The sequence below is a fragment of the Mustela nivalis genome (assembly GCF_964662115.1).
Source record: "Mustela nivalis genome assembly, chromosome: 1".
Lineage (NCBI taxonomy): Eukaryota > Metazoa > Chordata > Mammalia > Carnivora > Mustelidae > Mustela > Mustela nivalis.
In genome coordinates, this window is record NC_139020.1 from 122,195,627 (window position 1) to 122,218,071 (window position 22,445).

At 36.0% G+C, this 22,445-nt stretch overlaps 1 protein-coding gene across 9 annotated transcripts in view; it reads left to right on the forward strand.

Moving 5' to 3' along the window:
• Positions 1-22,445, forward strand: part of CEP70 (centrosomal protein 70) — a 118,823-nt gene that overhangs the window by 40,017 nt on the left and 56,361 nt on the right. For 4 of the 9 annotated variants that reach the window (XM_082690538.1, XM_082690533.1, XM_082690541.1 and 1 more), the window contains exons 3-9: positions 6,373-6,463; positions 8,083-8,208; positions 10,329-10,419; positions 10,966-11,089; positions 11,445-11,625; positions 15,737-15,906; positions 20,392-20,448. In XM_082690538.1, the coding sequence (XP_082546664.1) occupies positions 8,194-8,208; positions 10,329-10,419; positions 10,966-11,089; positions 11,445-11,625; positions 15,737-15,906; positions 20,392-20,448 (638 nt within the window). In that variant the 5' untranslated portion in view covers positions 6,373-6,463; positions 8,083-8,193. Of the gene's footprint in view, positions 1-4,491; positions 4,658-6,372; positions 6,464-8,082; positions 8,209-10,328; positions 10,420-10,965; positions 11,090-11,444; positions 11,626-15,736; positions 15,907-20,391; positions 20,449-22,445 lie in introns of all 9 variants that reach the window. The other 5 variants (XM_082690535.1, XM_082690540.1, XM_082690537.1 and 2 more) reach the window with 2 other exon arrangements.

The window sequence follows — 22,445 nt, forward strand, 5'->3', positions numbered from 1 at the left end:
GGCTCCATCCCAGGACCCCAGGACCACGACCCGAGCCGAAGGCTGAGGCTTTAACCCACTGAGCCACCCAGGTGCTCCAATGCCTAGTGTTCTGTTATTGAGAGTTCTGTTATTGGTATTAAAGTCTATTTAAACTATTATTATAGAATGATTTCTTCCTTCAGTTCTGTCAATTTTTGCTGAATGTGCCTTGATCGTGTTATTAAGTGTATACATTTTTTTAAAAGGTTTTATTTATTTATTTGACAGAGATCACAAGTAGTTAGAAAGGCAGGCAGAGAGAGAGAAGGAGAGGGAAGCAGACTCCCTGCTAAGCAGAGAGCCCGATGTGGGATTCGATCCCAGGACCCTGAGATCATGACCTGAGCCGAAGGCAGCGGTTTAACCCACTGAGCTACCCAGGTGCCCAAGTGTATACATTTTTTTTTAAAAGATTTTATTTATTTGACAGACAGAGATCACAAGTAGGCAGAGAGGCAGGCTGAGAGAGAGAGAAAGAAGGAAGCAGGCTCTCTGCTGAGCAGAAAACCCAATGCAGGACTCAATCTCAGGACCCTGAGATCATGACCTGAGTGGAAGGCAGAGGCTTTAACCCACTTAGCATGTTATTGTTTTTCAATAGCATGCAAAAACTCTGTTCTTTATATAGTTACAGCCCCACCTCTTTCAGTTTTTGTCACATGATTATATGTTTATACATGTGTGTCCCAAAACATAAACCAATAATTCTTTTTTTTTTTTTTTAAGATTTTGTTTATTTGACAGACAGAGATTATAAGTAGGCAGAGAGGTAGGAAGAGGTTGAGGGGGAGAAGCAGACTTCCTTCTGAGCAGAGAGCCCGATGCGGGGCTTGATCCCAGGACCTTGGGATCATGACCTGAGCCGAAGGCAGAGGCTTCAAACCACTGAGCCACCCAGGTGCTCCTCTTTTCCTTTAAAACAATATTTTCCTTTAAAATTTTTTTTAAAATTTAAATTCAACTTAGTTAACATACAGTGTGTTACTAGTTTTAGGGGAGAATTTAATGATTCATCAGTTACGTTGCATCAAGTTGTGCTCATTACATCAAGTGCCCTCCTTCATGGGCATCACCCAGTTACTTCATCCCCCTACCCACCTCCCATCCAGGAACGCTCAGTTTGCTTCCTATAGTTAAGAATCTCCTATGGTTTTCCTCCCTCTCTGTTTTTATCTTACTTTATTTTTCCTTTCCTTCCCTTATTTTTTGAAAAAGACTTTTATTTATTTATTTTAGAGAGAGAGAGTGTAAGAGTGGGGGGAGGGGCAGAGGAAGAGAATCTTTTAAACAGACACTCCACTGAGTGGGGAGCTTGACACAGGGCTCAGTCCCATGGCCCATGAGATCATGAGGCAAAACCGAGAATTGGATGCTCAACTGACTGAGCTGGCTAGGTGCCCTTCTTTTTTATTTTTTTTAGGTTTTTCTTATCTTTATTGAGATTTCCATTTTGTTCATATATTGTTCGTTTTCACATCTTCCTTTAGTTTTTTTAAGATGGTTGTTTTAAAGTCTTTGTCTAGTAGATCTGCCATCAAGTCTCCCCCCCACCCTTTCTTCCCCATGGATAGTTTCTGTTAATTTTTTTTTTTTCCTTTAAATGGGCCATAATTTCCTGATGCTTTTCATGTTTGTTACTTTTTTGTTGGAAACTGGACATTTGAATTTAATAATGTGGTAATTTCTGAAAATCAGATTCTTCTCCTTCACCAGTGTTTGCTGGATTTTGTTTTTATTTTTTGATTGTTGTAGTCTGTATCTGTGCCAAGGATCAACCTGAGGTGTAAACTTAAGGTTTCTCAGGTTTTTTTCAGCCTGTACTCTTCCCTTAGCATGTGCCCTGACTTTATAGTTTCCCAAATGTGCCTTTGCCTTTAAATGTGTAGTCTTCAGTGTCTGACTCCCAAAAAGGGTGAAGACAGAACAATGAAGAGGAAAAGAAAAGGACAATGGCCCTTTAAATTTCCTGGAAGTCACTTAGCTTCTTTTCTTCTCTGAAGTTAGAAGTAATAATCACTGATCAGATCACAGAACCCTGATATTTGGAGCAAAGGGTTCTTCTTGTTTACCCTACATGACCTGGGGGCAAGCTGCTCCTGGTATGCTGTGAACAGCTGCCAGTTGTGGGAATGGGGGTGGGGAATGGATATTACTGTGCTCAGAGCTAAAATTGTAATTAACCACAAATTGTCATTCTAGTTTTCCCTGGAATTTGCAAACCTCAGTAGACTCCACAGAGTTCTAAAATACTTACTTGAGATAGATTCTGCCAGTGCAATTGGTGTCTAGGTGCAGAGACAAATTCCTGGTACTCTTTACTCTGTAGTCTTCCCAGAATTCTCTCTTCTTGGACTTTTACAGTGGGACAGAATTCAGGAAAGCCATTCTGATTTCTCAGACTTCCCTCTTCTGCTGCTTCTGTGTAGTGTTAAAAAATATGGCAGTTTGTTTTCTGAGATTTCTTGGGTCTGTTACCCAACCCACTTTGGTCTCAATTTTCCCCTTCCTCTCTCTTGTTCCTGTCTTGCTCAATTTTGGTTCCATTCCCAGAAGTGTCTTCTAACTGTGGGCCCTGTCATGGAGTTCTTACATGTCAATTTTGAGTGTTCATAGGACTCTAACAACTATAGTCCTTATGGCACAAGTGTAAAACCCCTTCCAGATTAATCTGTTTTCATATTAGTGCAATAGTGAATATTAGTGAATACTAATGATTTGGGAATCCTCCTGTTTTTATGACTGTTAAATACTGCCTGTTGCTTTTTCTTGTTTTCTTACACAGATGCTGACACCTTGTAGTTCTTGCAGCCTTAGTGATTTGTGTCCACCCACTTCTATTTTAATGTTTGTGGGGGACAATTTATGTCACTATGTTTTGATACAAATACTGTTTTTGGGGTTTTTTCTTTGATACCTAGTTGTTTTGTTTTAATACAGGGATTCAGAGATTTAAAAAACTTTGCTATTACCATGTCATTAATCCTTTCTTTATTCTTTATCTTTACCATTTTGTATGTTCATATTGTATATGGCTTTTAAATATTTTAGTTGTCTTTTTTCCTTCAAAATCATATAGTTTGACTTTTTTTTTTTAATCCAGCTTGATAGTCTTTCTCTTTTAACTGGAGCATTTAATCTATTTACATTTAATATGATTACAGATGTGAGTTTAAATCTGTATTTTTGTTCCATTTGTTCTCTGTTTCTTCCCTTTAGATTTATTTTCATTCATCCTCATGGTTCCTTTTTTTTTCCCCCTTTGTATTATACATTCGAGTTCTGTTCTTCAGTGGCTGTTTCAGAAATTCTTAAGCATCCTTAATTTGCAAAATACTGATATTAAAAGATGCCTTTATCTTCCTCCTGAATTATAAACAAAATTGGAACACTGGTATTCTATTTGCCCTACTCCTAGCTAATACATTTTATTATTGTTCATTTTAGCTATGTTTTACTTTTATTTATTTTTTAAAGGTTTTTATTTATTTGAGAGAGGGTGAGAGAGAGAGGAGGGAGCACAAGAGGGAGAAGGGGCCGAGGGAGAGAGAGAAGCAGACTCCCTGTCACGTAGGGAGTCTGATGTGGGACTCAATCCCAGAATCCTAGGATCATGACCCGAGCTGAAGACAGATGCTTAACTGACTGAGCCACCCAGGTGCCCCTTAGGTATATTTTTAAATCTTCATAAGAGCTTATTTTATGTAGTCAGTGTTTCTTTGCAGTATTCATTTCTTTGCTCTTTATTCCTTTCTGCATTTTTGTCTTTTTAATCAAGCAATCTTTTGCATGAAGCATCTCCTTTAGAATTTTTTATAGACTAGTTCTGTCAGATTTGTTTTGTTTGCTTGAAAATGTCCTATGTCCTCATTATTAGTGGATATTTTCACTAGATTTAGAATTTTAGATTGGCAATTATTTTCTTTCAGCACATCGAATATATTAGTTCACTATTAGTTTGCATTACTACTGCTAAGAATTTAGCTGACATTTCAGTTGTCACTCCTTGAAGATGATTTTTTTTTCTGTAATTCCTTTTGAGCTTTTGTCTTTGTTTTTCTGTACTTTAATATTATGTGCCTAGGTGTGATTTTTTTTTCTCTGTTTTGTTTGCAGTTTGCTGGGCTTCTATAATTGGTGGATTTATGTCTTTCACTGGCTCTCAAAATTTCTTTGCCATTATATCTTCAAATCCTGCTTCTTCATTTTTTCTCTATTTCTTGGATGGCAATTATTTATGTATCCTCTCCATTTGAAGTAGAATGTCTGCTGTGTTTTCCTGAATGTAGCATAGAGAACTAAAAAGATGGAGTCTGTTCTACGTTCCTTTCATTTATTTGTTTAATTTTCTCTTCTGCTTTCTTATCTACTTTAAGCTTGTGATTTGAGATCTTACTTTCAGCTATTGTAATTTTTGTTCTAAATTTTTATTCTTTTTCAAATCTTTTTGTTTCTTTTCTTTTCTTTTTTAAGATTTTATTTACTTCTTTATTCGAAAGAGAGAGCATGAGAGGGGAGAAGGTCAGAGGGAGAAACAGACTCCCCTGCAGAGCTGTGAGCCTGATGTGGGAGTTGGTCCTGGGACTCCGGGATCATGACCTGAGCTGAAGGCAGTCTCTTAACCAGCTGAGCCACCCAGGTGCCCTGTTCTGTTTCTTTTTCAGTTTACAGTTCTCTAGTAAAGTTTCAAGCTTTGATTTTTATTTCTTGGAACATTGTCAGCATAATTGTTTTATTGTCTCTGCCTAATAACTGCAGTATCAGAAGTCCTTCTTTCTTAGTTGGTTTCTTTTGACTGTTGTTTCTGTCTCTTTATGTCTAATTTCCTGTATGCCTTGGTTATCTTTGACTATTTGCTGGATGTTGTATTTGAAACATTTTCTGGTGGGGATATTTTAAGGCCCTTTTCCAGAGAAGATTTCATTTGCTTCTGCCAGGTACATGGAAGCACTATTTTTCTTTAAAAATTTTTTTAAAAAAGATTTTATGTTTGGTTATGGACATTGGGGAGGGTATGTGCTTTGGTGAGTGCTGTGAAGTGTGTAAACCTGGCGATTCACAGACCTGTATCCCTGGGGATAAAAATATATGTTTATAAAAAGTAAAAAATTTAAAAAAAACTTAAAAAAAATTTTATGTTTTAGAGAGCAAGCATGAGCAGGAGTGGGGGGGCAGAGAGAGGGAGAAGCAGACTTCCTATTGAGCAGGGAGCCCAAAATGGGGTTTGATCCCAGGACCCTGAGGTCACAACCTGAGCTGAAGGCAGATGCTAACCAAATGAGGTACCAGGTGCCCCATGAAAGCATTTTTTTTTAAAGATTTTATTTATTTATTTGATAGAGAGATCACAAGTAGGCAGAGAGGCAGGCAGAGAGAGGGAAGCAGGCTCCCTGCTGAGCAGAGAGCCTGATGTGGGGCTCGATCCCAGGACTCTCAGATCATGACCTGAGCCGAAGGCAGAGGCTTAACCCACTGAGCCACCCAGGCGCCCCTGAAATAGTTTTTAATTTGGTATCTTCTTGAGATACTGAAATGACTCAGGAGAGGAAACAGTTTCAGTTCATGGTATGGACAGTTTGCTTCTAGTTAACTCTTATCCTGAACATTGTAGTCTTTATAGTTAACAATTTTAAATGTTTGGGGGATGGCATTTTCATAGCTCTTTCTTTGGATTGCCAAATGCCTTTAGGGAAATAATGGGTTCCTATCTCCTCGATTTTTTTGCCCGGTACTTCCTCAGTATTGTGTTAGTTCTTTAATGCTTGTAAGAAAAATAGTTTAATGTTTTTTGTTTGTTTTTGAAAGTAACCTCTGCCCCCAAGAGGGGGCTCTAACTCATGACCCTGAGATAAAGAGCTGCATGCACTACTGCGTGAGCAACCAAGCTCCCTGAATTTAATGTACTTTATTCAGCTTTCTTAGTTGCCTTTGGAGACAGAGCTGCTTACTCCACCATTACCATTTCATAGAATTTAGTCTTACCTAGACATGTTTATGTAAAACAGATGTATGAGGTGATTGTCTGATTAATTTGTAGAAAACATCTAAGCTAATATATGATTGTATGATTAAGATAAGATCCATTTTGTTTAGCATACTTTTTATATAGCAACTGCCACTTATCTATAAGTTTCTATATGCCAGGTATCTCACTCTAAGGACTTTCTATATGTTGTATGACTTAATTTAACCCATGAGATATAAGTATTACTGTGTTCCTTCTTTACAGATGAAAAAATCAATGCTCAAAGAGGTTAATGAGTTTGTCAGTGTCATCTAGTTACATAGTTAAGCTGTTAGTCACTCTGGCCATCTGACACTGAATGCTAAACCTCTATACTTTATTCTTTATAGTGCTACAAGAACATATAACACGAGGACCTGATCTGGTCATGGGATTAGGGAAGTTTTTCCTGAAGAAAGAAATCTGAGTCAGGATCTTAAGGTCAAGTATGAGTTAACTAAGTGAAGAATAGGATAAGAGTGGCCAGGCCTTGAATCTGGAAAGACGACATTTTGATGATTTGAAAGAGGTCCATTGTGGTAGTTAGGGAGATTGTCAGATTATGTGGCTCCACACTCTTTGGGGATATCAACCACCATTATGTCTGGTCTACAAGGATGTATTCTTCCCACTTTAAAATTCTGGCTGACTCTTGGGACACCTGGGTGGCTCAGTTGGTTAAGCGTCTGCCTTTGTCTAAGGTCAGCATCCCAGGATCCTTGGATTGAGTCCCACAACAGGCTCCTGGCTCAGCAAAGAGCCTGCTTCTCCCTCTGCCTACCTCTCTCTCTAACAAAACTAAACAAAACAAAAAATCTTTAAAATATGGCTGACTTTTGATGGTGTTAAAATGAACACAGCACCACCTCTGAAGTATTTTTGCCAGAAAATACTGAATCTGAATCTAATAAAGCCTCTAGATGTAACCAGTTTACAAGAAATATAGGGGATGGAGAAATAGGTTAAAAGACAAGGATACAGTAAGCCAAATATGAAATAAGGGGAGTTTTGCGAGACTGATGACCTATTTTTTCAACCAAAAAAGAGGGAGTGGCACTGCTATAGATTAGAAGAAATTTTAGAGTGCCACATGTGGACTTCTGGATCCTGATTTGGAAAAAAAATAAAAAGACATTTTTAGAACATTTGGTGAGGAATAGAACTTGGGCTAGGTAATAAGTGGTAGTAAGAAATTATTGGTTTTATTTGATGTGATAATGGTATTAAAACTGTGTTGAAAAAGAATTTGTATTTGAAATTATACAGTATACATTAGAAATTATTATAAAGAGAAGTTAGCATAAAATATACAGTATACATTAGAAATGAAGAAGAAATAAGAATGAAAGAATGTTGGAGCTGTACTCATGGGTTTATTATATTCTTTCTCTATTTTTGTGTATTTCTGAAAATTTCTCTAATGAAAAGTTAAAACTAACTGAAAGAGTTGTAAAAGCAGGAGGGATTAACATTGTGTGTGACTGAGTTGTTGAAAGAGACCAAAGCTTAAAGGAGAGATAGTATGATATCAAGTACAAAAGTGGCAGAATTTGAGACTTTGTAACATGTTATTAGGTTTATCTGAAAGTAAAGTGGAAAGACTACATCCCGTAGGCCAGACTTAAGGGTGAATAGTAAATTGTTTAGTTGGATTTTGCTATCTGAAGCATAAGAAGGAGAAGGATGCTTTGGAAGAAACACTGACCTGGCAGCCAGGAGGCCGCCTACTTTTCTTACTAATCCTGAGAAGATCATTATCCAGTCAAACAAATAGTTCTCTCTCTCTCTCTCTCTCTCTCTCTCTCTCTCTGTGTGTGTGTGTGTGTAAAACCCATAATGTTTTATTTGTAGAGGAGAACTAAGATAGAGTTTATTCTAATCATTCTTAAAATCAGCTAAGAAGTCATACAAATTTGGCACAGGAGACACAAGAATGGCTTAAATTGCCGAATAGCTAATAGGTTCTTTTAACAACTGAGCCACTCAGGTGCCCCTAGTTACAGGTTCCTTTAAATATAATTTCCCTTAACACCTATTGCACTTTTTCTTTTTTCATTTAGGCAACGTGAATATTTTTTCTTGCCAAGCTACTTCTTCTAATTTTACAAAAGATACTATTATCTCCAGCAGCCCCTAAAGCCTAGGAGTCCAGTAATTCATCAAACACACTCATGACGGAAAAACAGGTAAATGTAAAATATTTGAAGCCAGTGTTTCTTGAAGTATGTGTCAAAGAATATTATATCTACATATATGAAAAATCTTAAAGGATTCTTTAGTAAAATAATTTTTGGGAAATCTTGGGTTAAAGATTATCTAATGATTTCATCATTCTCAGACTTCACAAATAGGTTTTAGCATACAGTATTTCCTGTTTATTTAACATTAGTCTCATGAACATTTAATTAGTGTTCTGTAACACATACTTTAGAAAAGACCGTTATTGGCTTTTCAGAATTTTCAAACAGTTACATTATTCTTAAGACAGTTATTAGAGAACAATATATATTTATATCATTTGATCATTCAGAATATGTAGCATTATTTACAGAGTACTTGGTTTTTATGAGTCATAATAGACTAACATTGAGATGTCCACACATTTGGCTCCAAAACCAGTTATCTTCAATAATTTTAATTCTGAGTCATGAATCTTTGTGACCAGAAGACCTACAACATAAGTAAGGGCAAAGAGTGTAGGAGGGAGGAGAAGTGTGGAAAGGATAAAGAAGGTGAAGAAACTCAGCAGTCAAAAAGAAAGATTTGGCGCTGTTAGTAATAGTGCTGTGATAAGGGTAATTTGTTTCTTTCTTGTCTTGAGAGATTTTTTGATGTTTAGGGGCATTTGGATGTGGAGAGTAATACTTTTATATGTACTTTGTAACACTTTTATATGTACTTTGTCTGTTACCTAAATTATTAATCTTAAAGGTATTATAGTATTTAATACTATAGATCACTAGTGAAAACTATTGTGTAAATTTTATTTTTCAAGCACTTTGATTGAAAATTCACTCAAATTACCTTTTCAAATATACTTTAATAACTTAAAAAGTAAGTCACTTCACACAGTGATTTCAAATTGATCATTAAACGACTTATAAACTATTATCATGGATTTAAATGTCTTATTTTATTTTATTTATTTATTTTTTGAAGATTTTATTTATTTGTTAGAGAGAGACAGTGAGAGAGCATGAGTGAGGACAAGGTCAGAGGGAGATGCAGACTCCTCGTGGAGGTGGGAGCCTGATGCAGGATTTGATTCTGGGATTCCGGGATCATGACCTGAGCTGAAGGCAGTTGCTCAACCAACTGAGCCACCCAGGTGCCCTAAATGTCTAATTTTAAAAAACCATCTCTATTTTTATTCTCATCGGTATTTATGTATAATATTGTGTTTATCTTTTTCTTCCTATTATTATGTTTTTATTTACTTAATCTAGAGAGTTAGGATTCCCCTCTCAGGTTTATGGAATAAGTACTTATTTAGAATCAGAGATGCAAAACTTGGGAGAGTCTCTCAGAGGGATTCTATTAGAATCAGTTACCTAGATGGACAGACTCCTTTTTATAGTTGGACCTTGTCTGCATCATTGGTTTTGACCATTCAGATGTTTTGATCTTTTTTTTTTTTTTTTTTTTTTTTTGGTGACCCTTCTCATTAAGTGATACTTGTTTTTGAGTGACTTGCATTTATTGACTGTTCAGTTAGTATGACCTAATATGCAGGTGTTTCTTTCTCTCTTTCCTTTTTTAAACCTTGGTCAAACTTTTTTTAAGATCTTACTTATTTCAGAGAGAAAATGAGAGTACACACAGGAACAGGAATAGGGTTAGAGGGAAAGGGAGAAGCTCTGTGTGGAGCTCTATCCCATGATTCTGAGATCATGACCTGACCTGAAGTCGGATGCTTAACTGACTGAGCCACCCAGGCACCCTGCAGCTATTTCTTTTGAGTAGGGCTTCGTGTGATTCAGTTAAAAAAAGAAAAACTAAGGTCTGTTTGGTTCACTGATTGGTTTTTGATTGGTGTTTTTGATTTAATTTATCCATTAAGACCGTATGTATGTATGAGTATGGAATTCTGTAATATAATTATTTGTGCTTATTTGCATTCTTTTGGACTGCTAATTTTATTAGAAATTTGTTTTAATTTTAATAATTATATGTGCATAAAAATTCATATTACAACCCTTTGGGGAAAATTTTCCATTATTCTGAAAACAATGAAATTATATTCAAGAGGGTGTTTCTTCTCTTTACATGTTAAAGTTAATCCTTTTCTTGCTCCTTATAATTACAGCGGGAAGAAGCAGAATGGGAAAGTATAAATATGCTGTTGATGAGGCATGGCTTAGCACCTTTATCTCTAGTCAAAGGAACTGATCTTAAAGGTAACCAGATCCTATTCTTGATATTCCTATTCTCACTAGAGCCTATTCTTTCTCATTATGGTAAAAAAATCTCTTTTTCCTTTTAAAACTTTTTAATCTTTTCTTTTTTTAAATTAACATATAATGTAGTATTTGCCCCAGGGGTACAGATCTGTGATTCATCAGTCTGACACAATTCACAGTGCTCACCATAGCACAAACCCTCCCTAGTGTCCATCACCCAGCCACCCTATCCCTCTCCTCCATTCCCCAGTAACCCTCAGTTTGTTTCCCGAGTTTAAGAGTCTCTAGTGGTTTGTCTTCCTCCTTGGTCCCATCTTGTTTAATTTTTCCCTCCCTTCCCCTATGAACCTCTGCCCTGCCTCTCAAATTCCTCACATCAGAGAGGTCATATGAATTGTCTTTCTCTGATTGACTTACTTTGCTTAGCCTAATACCCTCTAGTTCCATCCATGTTGTAAATGGCAAGATTTCATTAAAGCTTTTTAATCTTAAATATTTTTTGCCTTTTATTTTTACCATCTGTGTTATATTCCAAAAATATAGATCTCATCGTTTTTGACAAACAGTCATCACAAAGGATGAGGCAGAATTTGAAAACATTGGTGGAAGAAACAACACGCCAACAGAACATGATCCAGGAACTCATAGAAACTAATCAGCAGCTTAAGTAAGAAAATAGAAAGAATTCTCTTTTGAATTGCTTTTGCATAAGTAGTATGCATTCTAGAATAATTGCCTTGAAAGTAATTTTTGATTTTTTTATCTTAATTTTAAAAATTTAAAAAATTTTTCTATTTTAATTAAATATTAAGTTTAAAAATATTTTTACTAGGTAAATCTTATAGTAATAGCTTAGGTTAGATATGTAATGGTGCCCTATATTTCTCCTGTTGTTTTGTGCTATATGATGGAAATTTTAAGAATGCAAAGAAATTTTAGAAATTCATTGTTGTTAGATGGGTGTGTTTGTTGATGTGATTTATTTTTATTATTAAGGGAAGCATTTGTGTGTCTGTTATTAGAAATGAACTTCAGTTAGAACAAAGCCGAGCAGCCGATCATGAACAACGAGCTAATGACTTGGAACAAATTATGGAGAGTGTGAAGTCCAAAATTGATGAACTGGAGGATGAATCCCTAAATAGGGTTTGCCAGCAACAGAATATAATAGAAGACCTTCAAAAGGAGTGTAGAGCGTTACAGGTATTGATTTAAGTGTTTTCATAGATGATAGTACTAAAGCAACTTATTAAGGTCACAGGTGACTTCTGTGTTGCTTAATTCAGTCGTCTTTATCTTATTGACCTATCAGTGTTGCCTTCTTAAAATTCTTTGTTTGTTTCCAGAATATCCTCTCTTCTGGTTTTCCTCTAACCCCACTGGTCATTCTTTAATTCCTTTGCTGGTTCTTATCTTCCTATCCAGCTAGTACTGGGATTCCCCAGTACTCATTCCTTAGACTTTTCTCTTTCTTATATATTCTGACTCTCTTGATGATATTCAGTCTAATGCATAACATAAATTCATTCATAATTTTTAATCTGTAGTCCAGGCATCTTCCCTAATTCCAGATTGATAACTTGCACCTATTTAATATTTCTACTGAATGTCTAAGGGGTATCCTGAACTTTACATGTAAAATGGAGTTCCTGAATTTCTTGCCCAAACTTATTTTTTTAGTCTTCACTCCAGTCCAGGTCACCTTCATTTCTCTCCTACCTATGTGGTGGTCTCCCTGTTTCCATCCTTGCCTTTTTTGCTAAGCTGAAAACATAGTAGCTCAGAAACCTCTAGTGTCTTTCCTTCCTCTTTAGACAAAAATCAAAAAGTCTTACCATGGCCTCTAACGTCCTACATGATTTGGCTTCCTGTTACCTTCTAATTTCATCTAGTTTACTCCTTGCTTATTCTACTGCAGTCACACTGACATTCTTGCTCTTTTTTTTTTTTTTTTTTTAAAGAGAGAGCGCATGTGTGCATGGGTGTGAGCAGTTGTGAGAGGGGTCGGGGAGTGAATCTTAAGCAGGCTCCATTCTCCATGCTCGGCATGGAGCCCAATGCAGGGCTCAATCTCACAACCTTGAGATTATGACCTGAGCTGAAATCAAGAGTCTGTCACTTAACCCACTAAGCCACCCAGTTGCCTCATGTTCTTGCTCATCCTTGAATATTTCCCTTGAACAGAATTCTCATCTCAGGGCCTTTGTACGTTTTGTTCTTTCTTTTTCCTTTGCACTGCATGCTTTTTCCTACTTAACTGCATGACTTGTTCTCTCCTTTCTTGGATGTCACCATCTCTCAGGGATTGCTTTCTTGAGTACTTTACTTACCGTTACTAGTTCTATCCCCCACACATCATCATGCCTTCCCCGATTTAAATTTTCCTATGGTTCTTACCATCATCCAACATCCTTACATACTGTATCATTTATTAGTTTTGTTTATGTATCTCCCTTGTTAGAATGTACACTCCATGAAGGCAAATATTTTTGTCTATCTTGTTTAGGCTAAGAGAGCCTGTTTTATTATCAATAGTCAATGCTCAAATATTTGGGTTATTGAATTAAATTTATATAACATTTTTATGGAATATCCTTTGTAATTATAAGTTGTTTGGCTACTTTTCTTTTTATATAAATATCAATATGGTAACACTGAATGCTTTGTTTTCTAATTTTAAAAAACTTATTTTACGACATGGGAATTTGTTATAATTAGAAGAAAATAAATGTTTTGTAGTGATAACGAATGTTTAGTTGTATGAGTTATTACAGATCCTTAAAAATATTATATCTTAATGAACATCAAATCCTTAAAGCTGTTTTGTTGGCACAACAGTGTATTTACCTAGCACACAGGGAGTTAGGCTACCTAAAAGGAACCAGTAGTCATCAGGCCAGGTCTAGATGTCTGTTCAGTTTATGCTGGCAACATTGAAAGGATCAGATGAGTAATATCACGTCCCGGGGTCAGAGAGAATCAGTCAGAGACCACAGGGAGTGCTGGTATGAGGACAGAGGCAGTTGCTGTTCTACCCTCATTTAGGCTGCCAGCTTGGGGTACACAGTGCTAGAGCTGCTGTTGTTGATCATAACTCTAGAAAAGACAGCCAAATCTGTTTTTATTACTTATCAGTAAACAAAATCCTCAACCATTAAGATACTGTGTTTTTAGGTTGGCTTTGTTAGGTAGTTTTCCTCATCAGTGGAACATTATACAATTATAAAGTCTATCTAAAGGAGGGGGGAAATATTTTGGAAATATTTATATATGAATTTTATTTTGACCTTTCTCTTAGATAGAGGGCATATGGAAATCCAAGACCATTTAACACATCAACTTATTGATATGAGAAGGCAGCCATCAGGAGCTGTAAAGGTGCTAGGTCCTTGGTTGACAGAGGGAGTTGAGGTGGAGGATATCTATTTATCTATTTATCTCTTCAAGGAGGTTGATATATAAATAATTACAAAGTTAAATTATTGAAACATAAGATGTATGAATTTACCAGTGTGACAGGCACTGCAAAGAACTGATACTTGAAGGTTCATTGGTAAGGGAGGACTTGTATTTTTCCATCAAGTAGTTCTATGTGTCATAAATGACTTTTGGTATTATTAGCTTTCTATTCAGATTAGCTTTCTGAAATAATACACCAAACCATAAGACAATGTTTCTTGGGGCCAAATGAAAAAATAGACCTAAAACTTTTTAAAGTCAGCAAGACATTCAGAATATATGACTGTCTCATAAGTACTGAAAGTAGGGAGGAAAGAGAGATACGGGAAGGAAAAGGACAATTTATTTGGCACAGGCTATTGTTACGGGTGGGAGATTCTGTATTGTGTGAATGGAGGTCTTGGTTCTTAAATTCCCCGTGAAAGATTTATATGAGAATCCACACTCCAATAAAAGAGGAAAGTATCAAGTACAAAGCAGTTTATTAAGGGCAGTACATTCTCAAGATGGGTGAGTGGGCAGGCCCAGAGATGGCGACTACACTGGAGTTAGGGGGTCTTTTCTTTTTATGTTTGCATAGGTTATGGGTCGATCATCGCTACAGTGGTCTCTGAGGTTGTTTCCAGTCATCTAAGGGACTCCTGCTGGTAGAGAGGGGCACAACGTTCTGGCCAGAACTGTCATGGCCATCTTTCCCCACAGGAAGGGAGGAGTTGAAACCACAGTGTAAATATAAGGAAGATGATGTAGGTTATTGTAGGACACAGGCTGGAAAGGAGAACACATGCTCTGTGCCTGCTATTCTTGATCTGATAGCCCTGGGAGGTGGGCAGCTATTGCTCACCACCATCCTTGCCTCCAGCTCTTATCTAGCTAACTGCCTACTCTGTCGAAATCAGTATCTAGTCCTCTTTCACTCAGCATAATTATTTCAAGATTCATTCATATTGCTGGATGTATCGTTGGTTAATACTGTCTTATTACTGGTAAGTATTCCATTGTATTGATATACCATAGTATATTTACCTTAGTGTACTTTTGAGTTGTTTCCAGTTTTTGACTATTACATATAAAGCTTATTAACATCTGTGTTCTACTCTTTCTGTGAACATATGCTTTCATTTCTCCTCAGTAGATACCTAAGGCTGTAATTGCTGAATGTATGATAAATATATATTTAACTTTTTAAGAAACTGCGTGTGACTTGTCTTCAGTTTTTCAGTATTCTTCAAGGAGCTTAAGTTCTTAAATTTGATAAATTTGAGGCTTGATCCCAGGACCCTGGGATCATGACCCGAGCCGAAGGCAGAGGCTTTAACCCACTGAGCCACCCAGGCACCCCCCTTTCCTTGTTTTTCAATTGGATTTTGTTTTTCAATTGGATTTTGTTTCAGAGTTCTTTATTCTGGATATTGACCCCTTATCATATATATTATTTGAAAATAATTTCTCTCTTACCGTGGGTTGTCCTTTTACTCTGTTGATTGTGTCCTTTGATGCACAAATGTTTTAAATTTGGATGAAGTCCAAAACAAACTGAGGGTTGCTGGGGGGAGAGGGGTTTGGGAGAAGGGGGGTGGGGTTATGGACATTGGGGAGGGTATGTGCTTTGGTGAGTGCTGTGAAGTGTGTAAACCTGGCGATTCACAGACCTGTACCCCTGGGGATAAAAATATATGTTTATAAAAAATAAAAAATTAAGAAATAAATAAATAAAAATAAAAACAGTTCTTGAAGTTCTTAACTGAAGCATCCCAATAGAAACTGTGAAGACAGCTTTTTATACAATATTGTTAGGACACCATGTCCTAGATGTACATATTATAATTATATTTTTTTGAAAACTTTCTTATAGGCAAAATGTCAACACTATAAGAAAAAACGAATGGAACAACAAGAGACTATCGCTTCTTTGCAAAAGGATATCTATAGATTAACAAAGGAGGAGGAAGAACGGATTGTCACTCAAAACAGAGTGTTTGCTTATCTCTGCAAAAGAGTTCCTCATACCATCTTGGATCGACAGTAATGTTCCCTACATAAATTGATATGTAGATTTATTATCAGTTTTTAAAACAGATTTTTTTCTTGGGAATGGTTATATCTCTTATAAACTGGATGAGTCTTCTTCCTCCCCGTCTTCTCTGCTTTCCCACCTCTATGCTCCTCCAAGGAAGAAACTGGTCATTTGGCCTGGAGAAGTTCATGCTATATTTTGCTTCCTTATTTTGTCATTTAGTTTATTCTTTTGTCTCCTCTATGTGTCTAAACTGGAAGTTAGGACTAAATTCAGATAAAAGTATTTTTGGCAAAATACTTCATATGTGGTAATGTAGGCTTCTAATTGTAACATGTCAGGAGGCACATATTGTCCAGTTGACTTACTCTTAAGGATGCTAAAATTGTTTAGGGGGTTAAATCCTTGATCCTTGATCCTTCCACTATAGAATTCCCCATCGTTCCTTCTGATGATTTTGCAAGATGGTGATTTTTCAATTCTTTTGTTTCCCCCATCCCCCCCATGGAATTCTGTAAAAAGAACCTTTCCTATTGACTAGGGGCTATTTGGTTGCATTGTGTGGTTTGTTATAGGGAAGGTAGAATTACTGCTCAGTTTTTTCATTTTAATTCCCACTTTGGAGTAAGGAGTTGATGCCCTTATGATTTCCAGTGATAAGCAATACGATTTTTTGTTTGTTTGTGACTATCCTCTCTTTTTTCAGATGTTGTTATTAACTCCTGGAACTTCTTCATGCTAGTATTCTTCTTCTTCATGCTAGTATTATACACTTTTGACCCAACCTCATTGATACTAGATTTCTTTTAGACAGAAGGCACATTCTGTGCTTTATCTTAGTTTTTTTTTCTTTTTCTTTTTCTGTCCCAGAGCTCTTTTGGGGGATGAATTCAGATATTTGTTAAAGCTAACACTAAACATTTAGAATTAAAATTAACTAAATTAAATATAAAATTAATTAATTAGATTTTTTTTTTTAAGTCAGGAGTGGTTTTTAGAGACCACAGTTTGGTATTGGGGTTGCTTGTCATGCATATAATGTTTATTATTTTGTCATTGATTTAGGACTTTTTAGAAGAGTACAAGGAATTATGTACATTTCTGGGAAGAAACAAATCATTAATTTTTTTCCAGCTGAAGTTAACATTACAGGATTTTTGTTTAAACTCTGATTCTAAAAAAAAAAAAAAAAAACTCTGATTCTACATTTGTAACTTTCTGTTTATACTAGAAATCCTTACTCCTAAGAACAATATCCTGTAACTATTTATTTGCTTTATTATATAAAATATAAAAATAGTTAACCAGAATTACTGCTAACAATAAGTCTACTTTATGAAATTTAAATCTCTTTGCAATTATCTTTGACATTAATAGTATTTTCTAAATGCAGATACAGTTTTCTAAAATATCTTGAAATATTCCTTTGTATGTTTGTGTCACCAAATTAATGTTCAGTTAAGTTGGTTTCGATTTGTTTTCAATATTTAGGGATTGCTTTTTTATTTTCCATTTACTTTTGAGTATGTAAGACATTGATACAATTCCAAAGTCAAAACTAATTATTTATATTCAGAAAAGTTGTGTTTTCATTTCTGTCCCCTTGGCTCTATTCCTTACCTTCCATTACAGGTAATTTTAAATGTTTAGTTTTATTTTTATCAAATACAAGCAGTATGGATATTATATTCATATTTTCCCTTTTTGTATAAAAAGTAGCACCATGTTTTTTTTCACTTAATAGTATAAGCTAATTACATTCTAACTAAGTATTTACATAGTAGGAGTGGGGATCTTTACTTACTAGGTATTTCTGTTTTGTTATAAAAATAAATGAGGTCTCATAGAAACTAAAAACAAGATTATAGATTTTGATAATTATTTAAGAAAGAATACACACATGTAATTTTCATCTTTTTTTTTTTTAAAAGATTTTGTTTATTTATTTGTCAGAGATCACAACTAGGCAGAGAGGCAGGTAGAGAGAGAGAGGAAAGGAAGCAGGCTCCTGCTGAGCAGAGAGTCCAAGGCGGAGCTCGATCCCAGGACCCTGAGACCGTGACCTGAGCCGAAGGCAGAGGCCCAACTCACTGAGCCACCCAGGCACCCCAATTTTCATCTTTTTTTTTTTTTTTTAAGATTTTATTTATTTATTTGACAGAGAGAGATCACAAGTAGATGGAGAGGCAGGCAGAGAGAGAGAGAGAGAGGGAAGCAGGCTCCCTGCTGAGCAGAGAGCCTGATGCGGGACTCGATCCCAGGACCCTGAGATCATGACCTGAGCTGAAGGCAGAGGCTTAATCCACTGAGCCACCCAGGCAATTTCTGATCGAAGAAAAAAACCCAGAGACAGAAAGACAAGTTAATAATCACTTGTAATAGCCAAGATTGGAGATTGCAAAGGCCTGCATTAGGTAGGGCCAAAAGAAAGGAGAGCTACTGGAAAGATAGGCAGGAATTGTCGGGACTAACTGGCTGTAGATCCTGAAAGAAGGACAGAAGTCAAAGATAGCCAGATTTCAAGCTAGGTTTGGGGAAGAGGGTTGGAAGATGATTAATTCATTTACGGACATGTGCTTAGGCACCTTTGTCAGCCATGTAGAGATATCAGGCCAGCAGTTAGAAGGGCCAAACTCCAGAGAACTTCCAAAATTTCAGATAAGGGAAGAAAGTAGGCAGAAGAGAAGTTAACGTTCAGGATAACTAAGGAACAAAAGTATTTCAGGAAGGAGGTGATAAGAAGTGTTACATGCTTCCTCATCAGTGTTTGCCTTCTCACTGTCTTGCTCAGAATTCCCAGTGTGACACACAATTACGTCATCTCTAAAAGTTTATTGAAGGTATCTAGTAACAGAATGAATGAAGTTTGCTGTGAAGGAAAAGATAGAGATGAAATGGTAGTGTAAGGCGGTGGGGAGTAAGGGGGGAGGGTTTGTGAAGGATATAAAGGAAATTAAAGGATTTTAATTTAATATAAAGGAAATTAAAGCATTTTTACAGGATAATATGAGAGCTTATATGTGTTGAGATGAAGAAAGAATAATCCAGAAAGTTGATATATTTAAAGCACAATTGGTTGAATTAGCTCTGAAAAAAATAATTAAGTTTCCCAAGATGGGGAAATAGTATAAAATCTTGCTTTAAGAAGAATAACATGTGGGGCGCCTGGGTGGCTCAGTGGGTTAAAGCCTCTGCCTTTGGCTCAGGTCATGATCTCAGGTTCCTCTGAGAGCTCCGCATAGGGCTCTCTGCTCAGCGGGGAGCCTGCTTCCTGCTCTCTCTGCCTGCCTCTCTGCCTACTTGTGATCTCTGTCTGTCAAATAAATAAATAAAATCTTTAAAAAAAAAAAAAGAATAATATATGAAAACATAGTGTTATTTTTTCCTTTGAGGATTTTTTAAAATTACAAAACAGTACCTGTTTATAAAAGTTCAAACAATACAAAAGTGTGTTAAGTAAAATATATCTGCTTACCCCTCCTGATTTCCATATTCCAGAGATAATCACTTTTAATAGTTTGGTTTGTATCTTTCCTAGTGTTTAACAACAGGAGTGCCATTGGCATTTTGGGTGGGATGGTTCATTGTGTCAGTTTTTTGACAAATTTTTAACATCTTGCACCCTCCCCAACCAGTCAATGTGACAACTAAGATTTTCCCTTACGTTATGTTACTGTTCCCCAGTTAGGAACTCAGAGTTTTTATTCAACACAAATACAACTTCACATACAATTATTTCTTTTCAAAACAAAAGTGGAGAGGCACCTGGGTGGCTCAGTTGGTTAAGCAACTGCTTTTGGCTTGGGTCGGGATCCCAGGGCCTTAGGCTCGAGCCCCACGTTGAGCCCCAGGGAACCTGCTTCTCTCTCTCTCTCTGCAGGTCCCCCTGCTTGTGCTCACCTACTCTGTCAAATACATAAAGTCTTAAAAAAAAAAAAAGGAGTAATACTCTACATTTGGCTATGCAACATTACTTTTCTTCCTTATAATTTTTATTAGGACGTACAAATTTACGTACATTATTTGAGTGGATGTGTCATTATTTATTTTACTTTACTCTTATTGTGTCATTTCCAGAGAGTGGATGTGTCATTATTTATTTCACTTTACTCTTATTGAATAACATTTAGAATGTTTCTGGGTTTCCACTCTTGTAAATAATGGTGCAGTGAACAACTTTGTTCATTTTGAGTTACAAGTTTGAGAAAATATTTCTGTGGAAGCAGTTGCTAGAGATAGAACTGCTAGGACAAAGGAGATATTCATTTAATATATTGATAAAATGTTAGTGATTATTTTAAAATCTATACATCAAAATTTAAAAATATATGGCTTAGTAGAATACTTCTGACAAAAATCATTTAAATTTTTTTATAAACTTACTAAATAGCATTTATCCTTTATTGCTGTAATTTGAAATTATGTAAAGAGAATGGTATAGTAAATGATCCAAAATCACATTTTAAAAATTTAGTTTATCTTCTGTTTTCTAGGTTGCTTTGCCTAATTGATTACTATGAATGTAAAATAAGGAAATTGCATAAACAAAGGTAAGACTAATCCTGTTTACAATTTTTAAAGTTAATTACCCAGTCATGAATCACACCAAAAGTTTTTATAGTCCTCTGAAACTTTAACTATGCTTTGGAAATCTACCTAATACATAACTATGAATTTTTTTTTTTTGGTAACGATTTTGAAGACTGTTTTAATTTTTATGTTTAAATGTATTGTTGCATTTATTTTAAAATATTTATATTTATAAACAAAATGTATTGCATTTATTTTAAAATATTTGTCACAGCATTATAATTTGTTCTACTGTTGTCATTTAGCTACTGGACAGTTACTAAGTATATCCACGGAGTGCATAGGATTATACTAGCTGCCTACCGAAGTGCAACATAATTAAAGATAATGGTCTTTGACTAATCTAAAATAACTGAGGGATATCTAAGGCCAAATAATCTCAACTACTTTCAGGTCATTAAAACAGCTATTTTGTTTCATTGTTTATAGATGGGATAATTCTTTTTTTTTTTTTTTTTTAAGATTTATTTATTTATTTGACAGATCACAAGTTAAGCAGAGAGGCAGGCAGAGAGAGAGAGGAAGGGAAGCAGGCTCCCTGTCGAGCAGAGAGCCCGATGTGGGGCTCGATCCCAGGACCCTGGGATCACGACCTAGTCGAAGGCAGATGCTTTAACCCACTGAGCCACCCAGGCGCCCCTAGATGGGATAATTCTTTTAACAAATATTTTTGAGCACCTACCTCATGCCATGTTGTCTTAGGTACTTAGGATACCATAATAAGCAATACAGATAAATTCCCCATTTTTGTCAGGTGTACATTCTTGTATTCTCTCCCCTAGAATAATGACGTTCCAGAAACACAGCAGGACCAGTGGCAGAGCTGTGCTGGTTGCTGATCCCTGGGGACTCTAAAACCAAACCAAAACAAAACAAAATAAAAAAACCAACCAACCAACCAACAAAAAGTCAGAATGTTGGGGAGAAGGAAGTGAAAAAGGGAGAAAGGAAGACAAGAAGAGAACAACTATTGATAGAGCAATTCCTTGTTTCATTCTGTTCAGAAAGTAGCATTCTATCAAGTAACTTCAGAGACCTCCTGATTCCAAATGAAACTGTGTCTTTTAGATGATAGGCATGGTGTTAGATTCTATAGAGATAAGACAAAGCTTTGGATGTGGTTCTTCCCTTCTAAGACTTTACAATTTAGTAAGGGAGATAAAATGTAAACACATTAATTAAGAAAAATAATAGATTAAAAACACTAATATACATAATGTCATTATAGTGTAATTATTAAAAATTGTGCAGACAGTATAGGTAGGAGTTTAGAACAAGAACAAACAGTTTGGATGGAATGAACAGAGAAGCCTTTACAAAGCAGATGAGGGTTTGCTTGAGCTTGAAAGGTAAGTAAAATTTGAGAAAGTAGGAAGGCAAAAAGGTAGTCATTTTGAGCAAAAGTGCATAGATATAAAAGTATAGAATGTTTTTATGGCACTGTGATTAAACCAGTTTGGCTGGAGTTCAGGGGATTTGTTGGTATGTTATAGATAGATGTAATCTATAGAGAGCAGTCTTTCATATACTTGACCAAGTAGGCTGTAAATGAATGAGAAGGCAATCATTTGCCTTGGAAAGAAGAAGGCACTTTTTCCTTTAATACAGAAAAACTGGGTGATGAGGTTATAGATATATAGATTAGTCAGCATTCTTAAGAGAAACAGAACCAATAGGATATACATTTCTATAGAGAGGAAAACATTTAATATAAAGGAATTGGTTCATGTGATTGTGAGGTAGGCCTGCAGGCTAGAGAACTAGGGAAGAGTTCCTTTTTGTGGGTCTCAGTGTTTGTTCTTAAGGCCTTTAATTGCATGAGGCCTACTCACATTAGGAGAGGTTCTCCTTAAAGTCTGTTGATTTAAATGTTAATCATGTCTAAAAAATACCTCATAGCAATAATTAGACTGGCGTTTGAACAGCTAGGCACCATAGCCTAGCCAACTTGACACTA